General features: G+C 40.5%; 1 protein-coding gene across 1 annotated transcript in view; it reads right to left on the reverse strand.

Annotated features, from left to right (window-relative positions):
• Positions 1-20,743, reverse strand: part of KHDRBS3 (KH RNA binding domain containing, signal transduction associated 3) — a 74,750-nt gene that overhangs the window by 12,303 nt on the left and 41,704 nt on the right. The window contains exon 7 of the mRNA XM_040988508.1: positions 17,098-17,180. Within this exon, the coding sequence (XP_040844442.1) occupies positions 17,098-17,180 (83 nt within the window). The remainder of the gene's footprint in view (positions 1-17,097; positions 17,181-20,743) is intronic.

Consider the following 20,743-nt stretch of genomic DNA (forward strand, 5'->3'; position numbering starts at 1 on the left):
TGGGATGAGATCAAGCCTTACATGGCAGGATCATCATTAATAAGCAAAAACCAAAGAGTTCATACACACAAAATTATTTCACTGATCTGCCACTTAGTACAAAAAGCAAATGACATCAATTTTTGATTAAGATCTATTTAAGATGAATGTTACAGAGAGAGAAGGAAAAACAGAAAGAGAGCTCAACCATCCTCTGGTTCCCTTCCCAAATGACCACAACGGTTACAGCTGGCCCAGGCTCAGGTAACACTCAGGAACTCATCCTGGTTCCCTTTCCAAATGGCCACAACGGTTACAGCTGGCCCGGGCTCAGCTAACACTCAGGAACTCATCCTGGTTCCCCACAAGGGTGGCAGGTGTCCAACTGCTGCTTTCCCAAATGCAGCAGCGAGGAGATGGACCAGAAGCAGAGCAGTGGGATACAAGCCAGTACTCATATGGAATATGAGTGGCAGTGTAATAATACATTATGCCATAAAGCTGGCATGGTTACTATTGCTCTTAACCTTACAGTTTTAATTGAGTTTGCAAAATTTCACTTCAGACATAATGATCATCTTGTCAAATAAAAAAGGTTTTAAATGTCAACACACTTTTTTCAGATAATCAGCGAGAGATATGCATTCCACAGAAGAGCTCCCCCTCGCCATAGTTCAGTGTTTTTACATTTTACCTCCACCACAAAGTGCACGAACTTTCTGGTACTTTGCTGAATCAAAGGGAAGAAGTCAACCTTGAGGTGTCATATGTGCCTCTAGGCTGAAGTGCCTTAATCAGCTGAGAAAAATGATTCTCTCTCTACTTTCAAAGCTTTCCAGAAATGATGCCTGAACAACCTGCCAGACTGACACAATCCAGAAGACCTGTCAGAGTCCTGTTTGGATGTTTCAAGTAGATCTCTCAAGAAATACAAGACTTTTTTGCACACTCTGCTCTCCAGAGATTTCAAGCACCACCTTCAGTGTAAGGCAACTCAGAAAGACACATTACATGTAATAAACTCGCAGCTCTTGGCAAGCTTAATTCAGAAGAGGCCCTACTATAGCTATTACGAGCTATCTGCAACACAAAGACATGTAAACTTTTCATAAAACAGCAATAGTAGGCACCATTTATTACATGCCTATCATTAGCAACCTGTTACTCTAGGTACGCTAAATAGATTATATTTTGCTTTAAAGACAAATTTAGAAGTCAATTATTATATTTTGTAAATTTAGGTTAAAAAATAACACCATCCTGCCAATTAAGAAGACATAACTCTTTGATCTTTGTGAATCAAAATAGGAATTTAGGAATTTCAAATGGTACCTTTTTCAACATCTACTTATCAGCTACTTACAGGCGAACTATTATGTATTCTTATGCCCCAGGCCTTGGGAAGCATCAGTAAACAAGAGTATCTCAAAGTGAGTATCTTTGAGATACAACACACCAAATATAATGTGGAAATCAGACAAGTGCAACTATGGAAAAGAATACTTATGATGTTGAAAAATCAGAGTCTATTGCAACTCAGACGTAGGGCATCTGAAGTTCTGAGGACATAGTAAAAAAAAAAAAAAAAAAAGAAAGAAAGAAAGTTTGAACTACCACAAGCAAAGATGAGGAAAAACCACCTTGTCTGGCATCAAGGAAAGCAGCTAAGCAGAGAGAAACTGCTCACCTCATGTCCTCCAGCTACCACACTCCCTGCTTTATTATCACCTAATTCAACTACCAATTATTGTATTTTCGAAACATGGGAATGAGATAACTGGAATTAGGATATTTCTTAACCAAGTTTAAAAAGGCCAGACATCCATCAGGGATGCCGGCAATATTTTCCTCCTGGTTACGCAGGTGTACCACAGGTGAACAGTACACTGAACTAGTTCAGAAATGTGCAAATTCATGTTCTTTGCCTGGACATTCCACAGAGGAGTTGGGATGGGAAGCCAGTGATACTGTGGCCGTTCCCTTAGCTGCTCTTGTGGGTCAGCACACAGGCAGAGATGCCACACTCATGGAGCACAAAGCACCTAGGAGTTTCCAAACAGACTCTCAGTCACTCGGCAGGCGCAGCTTTCCATCTTTCCATCTTCCTGCATACATCAACCTGGAGGGTCTACCACCTCAGTCACTGCGACGGTCGCCCGAGGACAGAAGTCAGGGTGAAGGATGGGCAAAAAAGGCAGCTTACAAAGCTTGGTTGTTTACTGAAGACTGTTCTCACACTAGCTAGGAGATACTTTATATTATCATATGGGAGAAAAATCAATCTCCACTTTGATTAAACTGATTATTCACTCACAGCTTAATCTGATCCGGGAGAGTACTGAGTTTTTCTAGCATGGAGTACTCTAACCCTATTTTCTCCTAACAGCTCTCACATCCCATTTCTTCCTACTAAAAAAGAAAATGGCTAACTAGTTGCAGATGGAGAGAGATGGAAAGATAGACAATTGGGGAAGCCTGGTGTAGCCGACAGGATGGCCAACAGGGAAGGTGGGTGTACCTGAGAGCAGAGAGCTTTGGGACAGAAACAGTGGAACAGAGAGCTGGGAGAGAATCTTCAGGCGAGGTGACTAAAACTCCCTGGAATTCACCAGAGGGAAGTTGAGAGCCACACAAACAAGAGCCTGGTGAGTTCTGAACCGTACAGAGTGAACAGGAACAGGAAGATCCTAGCAGGAAAAGCCCCTGGGGACAGTGGGAGGCAAAAAAGCAAAAGGACAAAACACTGGTGAAGGAAGGCAAAGCTGAGCAGAGTCCCATGGGCACCCAATCAATCATCCTGCCACACCTCTGGGGAGGGAACCATCTAAGAGAAGAACACGCAAAGCAAGAACGGAGTCTACCCATATCCAAGGGGTCTGTGCCCTAAAGCCCCTGGAGAGATACCGGGACGACCCCAGAGGGAGAAGCAGGATCTTTGCGGGGCACAGTCTGGATTGGGAGCAGCTGTGTGGGTCCCGGAAGTCCCAGACGCACTCATGTCAGCAAGCACTAGGATCCAGACACAGAGTGACACCGGAGGGTATGGACGTGCTGCACACACTCGCTGTTGGCATTCACCTGACCTGCCATGGTGGCTGAGAGGCTGCAGAGCTGAGTCAGAAAGGAACTCCCCTCAAGTGGGTGCACAGTTGGCATCCCTCAGCTGCTCAGAGTTCAGTGTCAGCTGCAGCTGGCCAGCACTGAGACCTCGACACTGCATAGCACAGGGAGGTGCAGACCCGCCCCCACGGCTACAGCTGCAAGTACCTGGTGGTGGGATCGCCTGGTCTGCTGTGGCAGCTGTGAGAGGCTATGGACAGTGCAAGTCAGGGAGGAACTCTCCCGAGGTAGGTGCACCGCGGCTGTCCCAGGGCCTCCACTGCTTCCCTGACCCAGACACCTCAGAAAACACCAGAGGCTGGGCCCGGCGCGGTGGCGCAAGTGGTTAAGGTCCTTGCCTTGCATACCTGGGATCCCATATGGGCGCTGGTTCTATCCCAGCAGCCCCGCTTCCTTTCCAGCTCCCTGCCTGTGGCCCAGGAAAGCAGTCCAGGACAGCCCAAAGCCTTGGGACCCTGCACCCGCATGGGAGACCCAGAAGAGGCTCCTGGCTTCGGATCGGCATAGCATCAGCCATTGCGCTCACTTGGGGAGTGAATCATCGGACGGAAGGATCTTCCTCTCTGTCTCTCCTCTCTGTATATCTGCCTTTCCAATAAAAAATAATAAAAATAAATCTTAAAAAAAAAAAAAAAAAAGAAAACACCAGAGGCTGAAGGCCCACAGATCTGAAAGGCCACAGGGCAGGGTAACAGAAAAACTGGATGCAACAGAAATGAGGAAAACAGAACTTCCCTGGAAAACAAACAGAAGGTCAAAGGTCGTATCAACCTGAGCTGCAGCAGGAAGATACTGAGATCTCCCAGACAGGGAACACAAAAACACTGATTATAAAATTCTTCAGAGACAGTGAAAAATGACGGGAAGAATTAAAGGAATTTAAGGACTATATCACCATGTGGGAGCTGTGGATGGGCTCTAACACCCAACAGAAAGAACCAGAAGGGGTGTGGGCGGCTTGGGTATGGGCACTGTGCTTGCCAGGACAAGAGCTGGGCCAAGCTTGAGCCAAGGACCCACTGGTGTGTGTGAGATTTGCTATATATTCCACACTATCATTTTGATTTAAACAGTTAAATATGAGAATGGAAATACTATTTTACAGGCCTCTTATATGTTCTATCTTTACTTTTTCAGCTTTTTTGTTCCTTTAACATAGGTGGGTTTTCTATCTAGAACTACTCAATTTCACTTGGGAATATTGACTTTTAGCAAATGTTTTCTCTTTTTCCTCTGCAGCCGGCCTTCATTGTTTCTTGATTTGTATCTCTCCCATTTGTCCATTTGATTACGTTTTTCCTTGTGTTTCTCCCTACATGGACATTACTGGGGATTCTCCAAGTTTCGTGCTATGTGTGAGGATGTTTTTCATTATTTTTGAAAATATGCATCTTATCTAAGTGTGGCTTATGTAGCATGTTCTCAGTTCTCATTCTGGACTCTAACTACAAACAGATTATTTTAAATTTTCTAACAAATCTCAGGTTCAATGTTCCCTTTCCTTTTTTATGCGTCACTTGGATCATTTTTATTATCATATTCTCCAAGTTCTCTTTATATTTCCCCCAGTGTGGATAATCTAATAAGCTCACTGAAATACTTACTCATCTGATACAGTAACACATTTTCATTTAGCATTTATTAAGTGTTTCCATGTCTCCTTTTTATGTGTGATGTCTATTTTTTGAACTCTATCCGTTAACATATATGTATTTTCTTTTAAAGACTCAGGGAAGAACTCAAATATGTGGCTTAACATTGGTCCTCTTACTTTTTCTCTTAACTACCATATTTATTATTTCATATTAATAATTTTTAACAGAATGAATGGCTTTATGAAAAAGAACAACAGAGGGCAGAAGATATGGTTTATACCTAAAAAAAAAAATCACACCTCTGGTCCACTGCTAGTTCCTGAATTTAGTCCTAGTTTGCTCTAAAAAAAGACCAACAACGGAACAACTCAGCACAGATTACTTGTCTTGCAACTCTTCAGAGGTCAGGGAGTATCACTGCGTCAGCGTGAACAGCTGGCAGGTTTACAATCTGCTCTGGAGCTTCCAGAGAACAGCTGGCAGCCTGCCCCATCCAGCTTCTTCCGGCCACTGACTCTGACCTGCCAGCTACTCCTTCCTCAGTCTTCCAGGCAAGCAGGATTGGATCTCTGGTTTTTGTTTTTGTTCCATGGCCAGGTCTTCTCTAAACTCTTTCACTTTCGACTGCTAATGACTTTAGGGAAGCCACCTGTATTTTCCAAGCTCACCTTCCCACTCAAGGCCTTAGTAAATTTGCAAGGTTCATTCCACGTGGACAGTAACCTTACCACAGAAGCCGGAAATCCCATATGGATTTCTTTCACAGCCATCAGGTCAAGGTGTCAGTGCTTACAGGCAATAATCTTCCCCTATAACTTCTTAACTTCCAATGCGCAAGCTTTTAATGACATTGGTATTCATTTTAGAAGTTATTGTAGTTCTGAAATGCTAATTTTAGTATTCCCAATTGCTTAAAAAATCTTATTCCAAAGGGAATTATGAAGTCTTTATTCAGAATACGAAACTTCTGAATTAAAATGAATGGAAATTTTAACTCTGAGATGACAGGACACGAGATACATTTTCATCAGATAGTAAAGTGCTGCCTCCATACTTACCGAATTAGGCAAACTCTGACGCTGCTTTCAAGCCCTAAATTATCTCCTAAATGAAGCTGAATATGCCTAACACATCTTCCAATGTCATGTGAGAAGTGAACCTCTACAGGGTAGGAACACTCATCCTTGTTTGCTCGCTGAAACATCTGAAGCTTCTAGAGGGTTCTGGCAGATGGTGGGTACTCAGAAGTTGTTTGCCACAGTACATTCGAAAAACACCAACAATGTCATTTAAGGGAAATATTTACTCAGCAATGATGTATTAAGGTACTGTACAAAGTGGCTTATATATACGCCATATAGCACAATATGTTATTATATGTAACACATATTATCTATAATTCATTATAATATAAACAATAATTATATGTAATACATAACTAATATATATTGTAAAATAATATATATAATGTCATTTAACCGTACTTCATAGTTAGAGATAACTCTGCATCTTGGCTGCTTACCACAATAACCTAGAGAGGAGACACCTGGGTAGCATCAAGGTTTAGACTGAAAGCAGGTTATCTGCTTGGCATCCCATGCAGGGCACTCATGCACACAAGCACGGTTCAGGGGAGTTGTCCATTTTCACATTACATGTTCAATGGTATCAGATTTATTATTCTATTTTAATATGGAGGCCTACAACAGGCATTGGTTTAGATGTTATCAATTTAACAGAAAAAACCACAAGGATCACTTTTCTGACCAGTTCTGTACTTGGCATTATATAAAGTTGAGTACAAATGACTTACGCCATCAAAGTAGCAAAAAAAGAAAAAATCACCAACTGTCTAGTAAAAACTTGCTAGAGGACAGAGACAACCACAATGTCCTTTGTTGAAACAAAAGATTGACTCGGTACTTACTTTTCACTTTATCTTAGGAAAAAAAAATAAGAAAAGGTTGCTGGATAATCTATTGATCCAAGGAACTGTGGCTAAATAATATATAACTGAAGGATTAAAATGTACCAAACAAACAAAAAACCAAATTGTTATGTTCGTACCATTTTATAAAATCCTAAAAACTATCTTTATAAAGTCTAAGTGAAGAGAATACCGATGAACTATAAAGATATGCATACCATTAAATTTACTCTTACAAGTTCCACTTTAGACTTCAATATGTATATGAACAAACTATAAATTAGAGGTATAGAACAATTTGGCATAAAGTTAGAGTCTGAGAGGATGACTTGAGATGAGGTCAGACAATGAGCTTAACGGCACACATTTGTTTTTTAAATTGCCACACATGCTGTTCGCTTCTCTGGAATCAAATCTTCCTTGACTGTAAACTTCAAATAATCCATGCGACAGTCAGTGCCCCGGAGATGCCCAGGGTACACTGGCAGTGCACTGTGCATACTGTGTACACACTACTGTCTTTCCAGAATTCCAGACCTAAGACATTCAGCTGCCAGGTTCTAGATCAAAGATCACAGAACTTCGACGGCAGCTAATGGTAACAACACAAGGTAACTGGTAGAGCTTCCCCACAAAGTAGTCCCTGTTTGCCGTATTACAGGTCAGACCTAGCAGCAGAGGTTAAATAACTGGCTAGCTCATGGTTACACGAGCTAAGACAAGGGTGAGTTGTGATTCAGATAAGATATGGAAAATATTGGTTTTTTTCATTAGCCAATTTTTTGATTCAGCCTTGAGATATTATTCTACTTATATCTCCACTGATATAAGTATGTTTTATTTGTCTACAAGGCCGTCTTGCTATACAAGGGAATTTTAAAAAGTTCTTGGAAAATGTGCAATACCTTTTATAATTCATTTTTCCAACAAGTTTTAGAAGCTCTATCATATGTCAATATATTATTTTTTACATTCATTGTCTTTAAAATTTAGCAACATCTAAGATTATATACAATACTTTTCAGTAATCCACTTGCACAGGTTGCAATTGCATTAAATAATTACTTCTAATATGTAAAAAAAAAAACAGTAATTTATCTTCCAGTGGTACAGGTCGAGTATCCCAAATTTGAAAATCTGAAATCTGAAACTTTCTAGTGCAAGTATGATGCTCCAATAATTTGACTTGCAATCATTTTAAATAAAAGGTGCTCAACTAGTAGTTTCTATGCAAATATTCTCAAATCAGAAAAATATTGAAATTTGAAATAGCTATGGTCTCAAACATTGTGGATAAAGAATACATAACATGTAGAGTAGTTTTTCTAAGTGGCAGACACAGGAACGTAATGCTTTGCTAATTAAATTTCTGCTTCCCAATGAACAAGAACCTCAGTGTACCAACCAACCAGCTACACTCATTCTTTAACAACTGCCTCTTGCTCCAAGTCTGGCTGCTGATTCACTGCACAGTGCATGGTCAGACCTGAGTGGATCTGGAAGCAGTCTATCCTGTGATAATGGAAACTGACGATGTCCATGAGCATCACAGTATATTTACTGGGCAGGACCAAATGCCTGCAATGCTACAGCACATTATGCTACATGAGATGCTGGCTCCAGACCTATTTGCTCTACTTTTGATCTAGCTCTCTGCTAATGAGCCTGGGAAAGCAGAAGATGGCCCAAATACGCACATTCAAGCTACCACCTTGGGAGACCCAGACGGAGCTTCTGGCTCTTGGCTTCCTGGCTCTAGCCTGGCACAGCTGTGATCATTTGGGGTGTGAACTAACAGACAGAATACACCTCCACTTCTTCTTTCCCCCTCTTAAACTCATAAAAGATATAGCAATAAAATAGAAAATAAAATTTAAAAATAGTAATAAGTTGGGTGCTGGGACCAGTGTCATGATGGACTAAGCTAAGCTTCCCCCTGTGGTACCAGCATCCCAAATGGGCACTGGTTCTAGTCTTAGCTGCTCCACTTCTGATCCTGCTCCCTGCTTAAGGCTTTGGAAGGAACAGGGGATGATTCAAGTCCTTTAGCTCCAGCACTCAAATGGAAGATCCGGAGGAAGCTATAAGCTGCTGCCTTTGGATCAGCTTAACTCTGGCCATTTTGACCATCAGGGTAATGAATCAGTGACTGGCAGATCACTCTCTCCCTCCCGCTGTGCCCCTCTCTCTCTACAACTCTCTGTAAAATCTGCCTTTCAAATAAAAATAAATCTTAAAAAAAAAGTTTGGGTGCTATATCACAGTCTCTCAGCTGTTTCCCCTTTATCTATGAGAATGATCATCCTCTTCCTATTCCTGGGAGATAAGCCATGAAAAACATTAGGCACAGACACATGAGGGCACTAAAAAAAAATAATTAAACAAAAATAAAGACACAAGGCCGACCTGGTGGCTCAGCAAGCTAGCCCTCCACCTACCAGTGCAGGCTTCCCACAGGGGTACATGTGTCACAGATTTTCACTTTAATCCAGCTCCCTGTCTATGGCCTGGGAAAGCAGCAGGGGATGCTTCAAGTCCTTGGGCCCCTTTGTCCACATGGGAGATGTGGAAGAAACTCTGAACTCCTGGCTTCAGTCTTGCTCCATTCTCGCCTTTGGGCCATTTGGGGAGTGAACTAGTTAGTGGCTGGAAGACCTTTCCCTTTGTGTCTCTTCTCTTTAAATCTGTCTTTCAAATAAGAATAAGAAATATTTTTTTAAAAAAATAAAATTTTTCAAAAAGTTGTGGGTAAAATGTAACAAAAAGCATTTTATAACTGCAAAAAATGACGAATATTTATATCTACCATTTGGATAGTTTTTCAAATATAAAATACTTCCATATCAATACTTAACTGTTAAAATTTTTGGGCCCTGAATACTACACATTCCAAACTCCAACCAAAACTTATTATCCACTTTAAGTGAAAATTTAATTGAAAACTAGATTAAGTGAAAACTAAATTCATCATTTACCCCCCCTTTCTCTTGAACTGTCAGGAAGTGCTTACTCTTTTTGAAGAGCTCTTAAGCCTTATGCAGAGGTTGGATGTAGGCCACACACTTTGTTAAGGGTCTCGACGGACACTGTAGATTATCTTCCCAAAGGAACATATCCCTTTATAATAAGTATCAAAGAAAACACAAGCCAATAGTTTCTGAATTATTTCAGTTTGAAGGTAAATCCAGTAAATGGACTTGAACAATTCCTAAGAAACACTGACATTCACAACCATAATTCATGCTTTAATAACTTATTTCACAAGTTGGGCATCCAAATGGCAGGCATAACTTCATGCTGATTGTTGAAATTTTACTGAGCAGTGTTTGTCAGAAAGCACTTTCCTGATGTGCTAACTAGACTCACAGTAGTTTAGTTACCTGAGAGTTAGTACCTGAGTTATTTAGTTACAGTAGTTTAGTTACCTGAGAGTTAGTACAGCGTCATGCGTGAAGGCCTGGGTTCAAAGGCCAGCACTTACTCTCTATGAACTGAAGCAAGTTTCATAATCTCTTTAAATCAATGTTGTCATATATAAGAATGAAATAGTAAAAGCGACTACTTTCTTCAGGCTGTGAAACATTTAGAGCATGTATGGTCCCTACTCTAGTCTAGTCTTCTACAGAAATTGATTGAAATGTTACTATTCAAATCAAACATTAGTATTATCATTTCACTGAAAAAAAGTTAGTTAACCATGCCAAACTCACAGCTAAAACTGTACTGGAGTCAGGATTCAAACCTGGATTGGATACATTTACTTACTGTCACAGTCTTTTACAATATCACATCACTTAATCTTAACAGTCACCTATTACACACTTTATACTATTCTTACTCATTAAAGAGACGATATATGTAAGATTTTCAAAGAAAATTCCCCAAAACATGAAACACATCTGGAAGATGTTCAAAATATGGGGAAAAGATGCAAATGTACAGAGAGATTGTGACTTTATTGATATGAAAAATGTGCTGAAATTTAAAACTTGGGTCAGCAACAAACACACCCACTTTTAGCAGCTGTTGGCAGGCACCTCTTTCCTCTGTGCACTGCCAGGAGCGACTGAGCACAGCACTGAGTGCTAACGCCACACACCGCAGTGCCTTCCTGGTGGACTGTTTCCATACCCTTCCATTATCTACAGTACACTGCTGATAAACAGCTCCTGCCTAGCTTAAATGAAACGGGATACTTACAGGGGGTTTCCGGGAGTCAACATAATTTTGACAATCATCAGAGTTCAAACCACCTGTGCACGGGGAGGGGGAGCCAAGGGGTGAGGACATTTATCACCTGCTCCTTTTCTATCCACTGCTGGCTGGAAGAGGTGCAGCCACGGAAGCAATGGTGACTATTTTGGAGTCAACAGGTACCAGAATAATTCTAATAATGCAAAGAATACTTTCTATTTCTCTTAACAACTGTGTTGACATCATGTTACTCATTAAATGTGTGAAGTTAGATAAATAATGCTTTGCTTTATAGTATAATATTAGCATTATCAAGGTCATTTTAAGAATCAATAGGGAACAGAGTTAAAACTCACAGAATTTTCTGTCACTCTGTAAGGATTCTCATTTGTGCTATAATTTTTATTACAAAGCATTTGAAAATTGGGAGAAAAGACAGCTAATTTACAGAGAGAAACTTGTCCATGGACAAAAGCGAACATGTTAAGGACTTAGGAAGTTTTTTCAAAGCCTTTACTGAAAGGAACTCTTTCACGTAAGTAATAGCCAAGGGACAGCCAGCCAAGACACAGCTGCCCTGTCCAAGTGGGCACAGACTCCCAGTTGACTGTAACGTTACTATGGGCCATTCACACGGGGAGAAGCCCTTTGTAGGTTGTCTTTACAATTATTCACATAGTCCTTCTAGATTTATAAGTCCCAGTTCTTTGTAGTCATCCCAGAGTGAAGAGAACTGTAGAGCAAGGGCAGGAGCTGGAATTTACACAATATCCTCAAGGCACCAATGACCTCTGAAAGACATGCCTTTTAGGACCTGGGAGGAGAGCTCAGACTGGAGCTTCTGTTCCTCCATCCCAGTAATAGGAACCAACCACAGGCACTCTCCTCTCACTCAACCACACACTCCAGGGTCTCATTCAACCACATTCTCACTCATTCAGCCACATGCTTGCCATCGCCTTCAACTTTCAGGTTGACCCTCCAAATCAGAAACCAGTCATTACACAAGTTAAAGTTTACAGAGATTAAATTACTGGTTCTGCTTCAGACAGACAGAAAGTAGAAAGAGGGAGCTGGCTCACAGGTCTGTCAGACTCTTCGAGACTCTCCAAGTGTCTAAGCAATATATTTCTATCAGAAACAACAACAAACTGTTTTGAACTTAAAACTGTGAGGTATTTCCATGTAGCATGGATACTACATTATCACAGCTATAGCAAAACATCAACCAAATTCTAAAAGAATGAATGTGAGAACCCCATTTTCTTTCTCCTTGTATGGATTTTCTCATTTACTGCTGCAGGAACATATCCTTAACTTGGAGAATATTACACTCTGGTGTTTGTCACAGACACAGCCAGAATAATGTAACATAATGCTGTCTTTCAAAAACAGAATTCAGAGCTTTCCATAGCCACATTTGTAAAGAAGGAAGAAAACCAGGGGAAATAAACATTTTCAGAACAGCCTGACCCATTAGAGAGGCCAAAGTAAAGGATTCTGTGCCAACAGTGGACCACACCTTTACCAGAGATGATTCTTCAAGAAAGAAATGTTTATGGAACTTTAAGCATCAAAAAAGACATCATAGAATGCAGACATTAATGTCACATGGATTTATCTACTGGTGGAAACGGCCAAATATATGCTCCTTGACAGCAGTAGTAGTCTCTGTCATTTGCAGAAGGATCTAATATAAAACTAGAAAAAAACAAAGTTCTTAATTTCTCTAGTATTAGCTTACAACATTCCTTGTAGCAGGAATTCAGTGTTTGACTAAGGTATTCCAAGTTTGATAAGCTTTACATAAGGTTGAAGGATAATTCCTTAGATTTTTGAGGACTTGTTTGGAGGTTCTAGCAGGGGAGCACAGCTACTCGTACACCCTTGACCGAAGACCGGTCCTCCTCTAGCAGGGATTGTCGTCCTGTCCTCTCTGACCCAGCGCGCAGCTTCGGGAGGGACGCACATGGAGCGGCGAGGGAGGAAGGGGACACACGCCTAGCCAGCCAGATCAGCCGAACCAACCCTGGCAATCAACAGGGTGACAGATGTTGCAGCCAGATCGCCCTCACATCCAATTCCTAAGAAATATGAAAGCATCACAAAGTATGAATGTTTGAATCTTAGACACGGGAAACACAAACAGGAATGAGCTCCAGTAACTGAAAGGAAGAACAAGAAAAAATGAGTAGAAAGGTGATGAAGCAGAGTTCAAAAGATAATGCCTGGAGGCCAAGGTGGAGTGTGTAGATAAGCAATTTAACCTCTTCAGTTTTATATGCAAGAAAACCAAGTGCTTAGATGCAGAAGGACAGTTAGTGTAGACTGTAGGAAGCAGAGCCAAGCACATAGGAAGCTGTAACTGAAAATGGTGACCATCTCTCTGTTAATACTTGCTGTATGATACTGGGGGTGATTTAAGAAAGTGCTGTCCTAACAGGCTAATAGTAGGCTCCTAATTTAGCGACATACAATTTTATGTTTAAATCGATGTCAGAATAATTTCATGCAGTTGCTTACCCCTCTCATATGTTGCAGCCCTACCTCCTCAGGTTTTGGAGATAGGACATTAAGTAGGGGACTTAGGTTGAAATGAAGCTCTTAGGATGGGTTCCCATCAATTCTGATTGGTATCCTTGTTTAAGAAGACAGCAAAGATTGTGTGAAGGCAGTGGTATGTAAGCCAGGGAGCTAAGCATCACACAGATCATAACCACTGACACACTGATGATGGACCACCAGCATCCATATGAGAAAAGGAACTGCTGTCTCAAGAGACTTGGACTGCAGTATTTTGTCATAGCAGCCCTAGCAAACTAACAAAGTGTATAAAACCATGACTTCCCTCCAGTTCATCGTATGAGTACACCTGCTTCGTGTGAGCCTCGGCAGAGCTGACTCTGGAGGCCTGAGTGTAGCACCGGGGACAGGTGAGATGCTCACCGTCACAGGTTCCAGTCTCAAAGAACCTGCGACTTAGAATGTGCTTAAATGTCCCTAAATTCAAGTCTAAACACATCAGTGCTTCACAGGCGACTCTGCAGTGGCCCTTCACTCTTGCCTCTGACACTAAATCTTGGTGATTTGGGACCAGAACATGTAGCTTCTGCTGTCCATCATATCTCCCTGTCCTGCAAAGCCATCTGAGTTCTCATGTCAAAGTCCCAAAATCAAAAACATCAATGCTGAGAAGGATGTGAGGATAATAGTCATCTAATTCACTGCTGGTGGGAATGTAAACTAGCACCAACCTGATGGAAGACAGAATGGAGATTTCTCAGATACTTAAAGAAAACAGATCCACTACACAACATACAGGGCACTGATATACAGGATTTATAAAGAACTTCTATGAAAACCAGTGTGGAGAGTGCTCAAATAACTGAAAAGAATCTACTGTATGACCCAGCTATCCCACTTCTGGGAATATATCCAAATCAAATGAAATCAGCAAATGAGAAAGCAATCTGCATCCCTCTTATACAGCAGCATGATCCACAGCAGCAGTGACACAGAAACAATACAGATGCCCATCCAAAGAGCAAAGCGTCAGGAAGTGCTGCACATCTATTGCATGGAATGCTATACAGCCACTAAGAAGAACATAATTCTATTATCTGCTACAAAATGGTCTCAACTGGAGACCATTATGCTCAGTGAAATAAGCCAGTCTCAAATGAACAAATACCGTATGTTTTCTTTGATTTAAGGCAAACATGATCAAAATACAAAAAAAAAAATGGATATACAGGTAAACAAGTATAAACATGCATTCTCACAAATGAACTGTACAATAGAGACCGGCAAACCGGGAAGTGAAGAAACCCTGCAGTGTGCATCTCAACCCCTGATCAAACAGAAGGAGTTCCAGGGAAACTGATACATACTCCTTGAAAATTTGATACTAGCTTTCTTTCATTGCCTGTAACTACATTGTCATGTTATACTTAGATAACAAAATGTTAGCATTGTGACTAGCTGAAAGGTTATATCATTGTAATAATACGGGAGAAAATCGTGAGTGGAAAGAATGGAGAGGCAGAAGAGAGAGGGCAAAGGGGAAGAGTCCTGCAACTACACAACTGTATAACAGAAAAGAACAGCAACAATAAAAAAATCATACCCTTAATCTTACAAAGTTAAAAGGAGATCCAAAAATGATAAAATTACATATTCTTCCTCAATTACATAAAATGGTATAATATGTTTAAAAAAATGAATCAACCAAATGACCTAATCATCCTAATTGTGGCAAATTATCCAAATAAAATGAAATCAGCATATGAGACAGTTATTTCTACTTCCATGTTTATATAGAACAGGCAAAAATCACAATAAGACAGGGAATCAACCTACATGCTCATTAACTGATGACTAGATAACAAAAATATGGCATATATTCACCATGGAATACTACTGAGCCATTAAAAGGAGTGGAATCTGTCTTTTTCAAGTAAATGGGTACAACTGGAAACTATTACATTTAGTGAAATAAGCCAGTCTCAAAAGGCCAAATACTCTATGTTTTCCCTGATGTGTGATGAATAAGAATGTGGGATAACTCAAAATATGCCCTAATGATTAAGCAGCATTTGACTATACTGTAGGTACTCAGTAAATATTAGGTCCCTTCCCTTCTCCACAAAACAAATCAAATTGTAAATAGCACTGTCACCATCAAGTAATAAAAAATGCATTTTAAGGTTCAACACTGAATATTATAACTGATATGGGGACAAAACTAACAGGATAATGAAGTGAGACTGTAGAAAAAGCACCAAAGTTAAGAATAAGCGCTTGGCAGTCACACCAGTTGAGCAACCACCCCTCCCCCCCCCCCGCGGAGTTCCCGGGCAAGGCCAGGCAGCCTGGCTATTCAGCATCCTCTCCAAGAGCCCTGGCACCTGCCTGAAGGACTGGTCCTCCCCACATGGACCAGGCTCCAGGATGATGACACTCAAGAGGACAGATGCCAAAACACAGCACATGTCCGGCAATGATGTGCAGTGGAAGGCATGCTTTGCCAGGTTAGTTAGTGTAAACGTAAGATATCTGTGTACATTTTTGCTGTCAAACAAAATCTAGAAAAACAGTTTTTTGTTAAATATGAACATTAATCTTTTAGTTATGGCATCTGCATTGGAAGTTCATCTTTCCAAGTAGGCTAGGCCTTTCACGTTCTTTTCCTTTACCTACATAAAGGGTGTAGCACTACAAACTTCACAAAGTGCCCGTGACACTTAAATGAAACCATACGGACAGTCTAACTTAGCACTCACTGCTATACCAGTCACCAGACTCAATAAATACGGTAGTGTGCTACTCCCAATAAAAATCAAAGATACAAACACGATGACCAAGGCTCCCAAAACAAAAGAGCAGTTCAGAGTCAAAATTTGAACACTACTTCATTGTCACAATTTACACAAGAAATTGGCAGGAGTGAAAAGGACAAAGTCATCAGCAGAGTTAACAAGCCAGAGACTGAGCTCAAAGCTTTACACGCGCTGAGTTCAAAAGTAAATCTCTGTTTTAATAAACTATATTTACACTTTATAATCACACTAAAGCCAGTATTTTTGTATGTCTAGCTGTGCATTCCACTTAGATTTAAAACAAAGAACAAAAGGTTTCTGGTATCAATATCTCTAGAAAAAGGTTCTGAACAGAATACACACTGCCTTAATCTACCAGTGACTATTAATGTATTACCACACAGGTGACTATAAAGTTATGTTTGCCTCATATGACATTGTTTCTAAGGGAATGTTTATTTAGATGAACCAGAATCCGTTATTTACAGGTGGAATTCCAAGTTATTAGAAAACAGGAGTGCTGCTAAGAAATTGAAAAATTGTGTGAGGTTAAATAATAATAATAATAATAATAACATAAAGTTTGACATTTCTTCTCCAGTTAAGGTATATTCACTTCTAATGTAATTTTTCCACTTAGAATTGAAAAATAATCACGGATTTTGAGACTATAGTTACTTCTAGCAATTTACTGAACACATAGGCCAAATGTTTAAAGAAAAAATTCCATTTTCATTCCCATGCCTGAGTGCTTTACCAGCACAGTAAACTTCAGTGAGGTCATATATGCTAGTTGTTTAACAGACAGAGCTTTTATAATCAAAAGAAACAACAACAAAAACACAACAGGGGAAGCAAAATGAGGCTCATTAGCTAACGAGACCCTCATTTTCTCGTCCAGAGAGGACACACCTAGGAAAGGGCAGGGCCTGCTGTGGGTTTGGTAGTGAAGAACAACTCTTACCTTTGGGCGGGGGTGCTATAGCTGTTATCATAGGAATCGTAACTCTGTCCATCATAGGCAGTGCCATATCCATCATCATAGTCCTAAAATATAATAGGAGGTGCACAAAAACATCAGAGAAGTTTCTACAAAGAAGCATCCTGCTCTAAGTGAATTTTCATTAATTCGGGTAGTCTTCAGTGTAAAAAAAAAAAAGACATGTGTGACTTCAATGGAAATCGCAGACTGTGAATTTACAAGCATTCTCTACATGTCTACAAGGAAACTGGAAGGACATTTTCACATTTTTCAGAATCCTGGAATTTAATCAAAGGATTCAGAAATACAGCAGCAAGCGCTGATTTTCTGAGGAAGTTTCGTGCAGTTGTAACAGCCCGTTTTACCCTCCTGCCCACACTTCGGAGAAGCCTTGTCACCAGCAGCCTGGAAGCTACCAGGAGGGACAGAGAAGGGTGGATCTCCCAAGACCCATTCCCTGAGCACTCTATTTGACTTGACTGGGATGGTACACAGAGTGAAAAGCCTTTGCCCTGGGGATATCTGAAAAAAAAAAAAAAGCAATAGCTTAAGATTTCAGCTGACTTAAGTGGCAGAAAAAAACTGGTCAAACAATATGTTAATCAGAAAGCTTCAAAGTTAAAGTGGGGAAAGAAATGTCCATTTCGGCTTTGAAAAGCACTGAAATGTTCCTAAGAATCTAAAAGGCAACATTCAAGCATAGGGTGTGTCAGCACTCCCTGAACTCTGACATACCCGGAGTTTAGCACAAGCAGAAAGCTGAAAGGTAAGCAAAAGTTGGTGCTGCACTCAGGTAGACACAATCAAGCCCAAACGCGCATCCCCGCCAACACCTGCTTAAATAGATCACTTTGTTCTGAAAAGCTTCTAACAAATGTAAGACCTCAATGCATTGACTTTGCTGAAACAAATATCTAAACAGAAATTTTTACTGAAATGCTTTTGATATTTTAACAAATATTAACATAAAGCAACAACAGTATTAAGATACACTGAATGATCACCTCATGTGTGCAGTGATGGACAACCAAGGAGACGACTAAGATTTAGTATAATAAATGCTGTGTCAACGCTAATCAGGTGGGACTGACCAGTCCAGCAGGCACAGGGTAAGGGGGAAGGACCCTTTCCACAAGTGTCAATGCTATATGTGTGTTTCAAAGTAGAGAAAAGCAAAAATCACAACACTAAAATTGCACAGAATCAACAACAGGTGCAAAAGAGTAGTGTTATAGAAATATAAGGACCTTTCTCATTTGGAGAGGCAAACAGCGTACTCTGGATACACTGGCTAGGAGTTCATGGAAAACACACAACGAAACTGAGAAACATGTAGCTGAATCAACAAGCATGAAGTTAAAATTGCTACAGATTTTTAGGGCCATAATGCTCTATGTATCTTATTTTAAAATATTTATTTATTTGAAAGACTGATAGAAGAGAATGGGAAAAGGGTTAGTCTGTCTGTCTGCCTATCTTCCGTTTGATTGTTTGCTTCCCAACTAGCCACAGTAGCCATAACTAGATCAGGACTTCCATTCCAGTCTCCTCTATGGGCGGCAGGGACCCAATTACATGGCCCATCTATTACTGCATTTCAGGTACATCAGTAGACAGTCGAACAGCCAGGACTTAAAACTCTGAGATGCTGGCATGGCAAGCAGTGGCCACTATATGTTTCAGAACTCACGGAGGCATGTGAGCCAGAAACAGAAAAGGTGTGTGCAGAAGGGGAGACCTGCAACTAGGTCACAGAATCGTGCATACAAATGTAGGGAACATGTTTCCTTTCACAACTTGTTATTAGCATGAACACAACCTTGTGTTATGTGAAGACACATTTCTATGCTTATCTGAAGAATCAAGATTGCATAACGATAAAAGGAACTAAAATAGTAAGTACTGCACTGTTTCAATAGTACAGTTTTGTCATTAATTTCCTGATCAATGCTGCTGCCAGATACTTGAGTGCTAGCAATTGCTTTAAAATTTAAAATAGTTTACATCAATTAAGTAGTAACATCAATGTGTTTGAAAATCTATTTTAATTAAAAAGTAAAGTTACAGAGAAAGGGAGAGACCAAGATTGAGTAAGTGAGAGAAAATCTTTTGTCCACTGGTGCACTCCCCGAATGGCTACAACGGTCAGGGCTGGGCCAGCTGGCAAGAGGGCTCCTGCTCCAGGTCTCCCATGTGGGTGCACTTGGGCCACTTTCCACTGGTTTCTCAGGTGCATCAGCAGGGAGTTGAATTGAAAATGGAGCAGGTAGGACTTGAACAGGTGCCCACATGGGATGCCTGTGTCACAGATATCACCTTCATTTGTTATGCCACAACACTGACCCACATTTTTAAAAAACTAAATTCGCCATTCTCATGATATTTCTTTCATGATTATTTGGGCCAGTTAGACTTGGCCATAGGGTGAAAATTCTGCTTTCTCTTTTACTATAACAAGTTCCATGTGTTCATCAGACAACACCTAAAAAAATATAGGGAAGTACAAAGACTCAGTGCTACACGGGAAATAGGAAGACAAACTGAATATGAGAGCAGGTAAGTATCTATGTATCAGATAGAGAAGAGAGGAAACTTGTTGACCATTTACTATTTTTACGGCAAGGTAGGTGAAGGGCTCACTGGCTGAGAGCAGCAGAGATGGACCAGCAAGGGCTCATCAAGTGACTAACACGAGGGTTAGCAGAAGGTAAGGGGGCTGGACAGGAGCCTGTGGGCCACACCAGAGCTTTCTCCGACGACGGCAAGATCTGATGCTTTGAAAATCCTCTCTTTGCTTATCGAATGTTTTCATCTTCCAGTTTGGCTATTTCCTTCATATTTATAAAATCACTCTTGACACTTTTTTTGAGGCTGAGGTAGGAATTTTTGAAAATACAATACTTTATTTGACACAATTTAATATATAATTGCATGGAAGAAGATATAACACAAGAGGGGATGTCAAAGATGAGAAAGCACCATACATTTAAGCTTACAATTTGTCAGAAGGGAAATTTACCACACTTCATTGTTGGCACTGCTCAGATGATGTGACAATTTTCTTTACACCCAAAATCTCTGTGTGTAAAGGAAATTTATCACATTTCCCTATTTTTTTTATACAACATCCCCTGACAACATGGCCCCAGGCCACACATCAGCCTAATTTTCTGCTATGTGTCTTGGGCTTCAACTGTACTAGTAGTTTCAGTTCATGTGTGTTTCTGTGTGTTTGTGCCTGCCCCTTCTCTCTAGCGAATGTTTAAGATGAATCTCAAGCACCTTCAGTTCCAACTTTCCATCCCAAAAGAACAGTCCATCACACCTGTGCTACAGCAGCCCTAATACACACTGCTCCGAGTTCTAGAACATATTTGATCCTCTTTATTGCATTTACTGTGAAAAGATACTGCACTGTGAGTAGGGTCATACTAAGGACAGGCAACTGCACTGTGATCTAATACAGTGATCAAAAGCGATCAGTTTGCAGCAACTGGGAAGACACTTCCATCTGGACACAAGGTGTGCTTTTTGTTTTACAGTCACACACTGGTCCAAATAGCCAACATGTTGACATTTTTTTTTTACACTCTCCTAAATTTCCCACACATCTACCCCTTTCTGACAT

This window comes from Ochotona curzoniae, unplaced genomic scaffold (assembly GCF_017591425.1).
Source record: "Ochotona curzoniae isolate NIBS_2020 unplaced genomic scaffold, NIBS_Ocur_1.0 contig_4895, whole genome shotgun sequence".
Lineage (NCBI taxonomy): Eukaryota > Metazoa > Chordata > Mammalia > Lagomorpha > Ochotonidae > Ochotona > Ochotona curzoniae.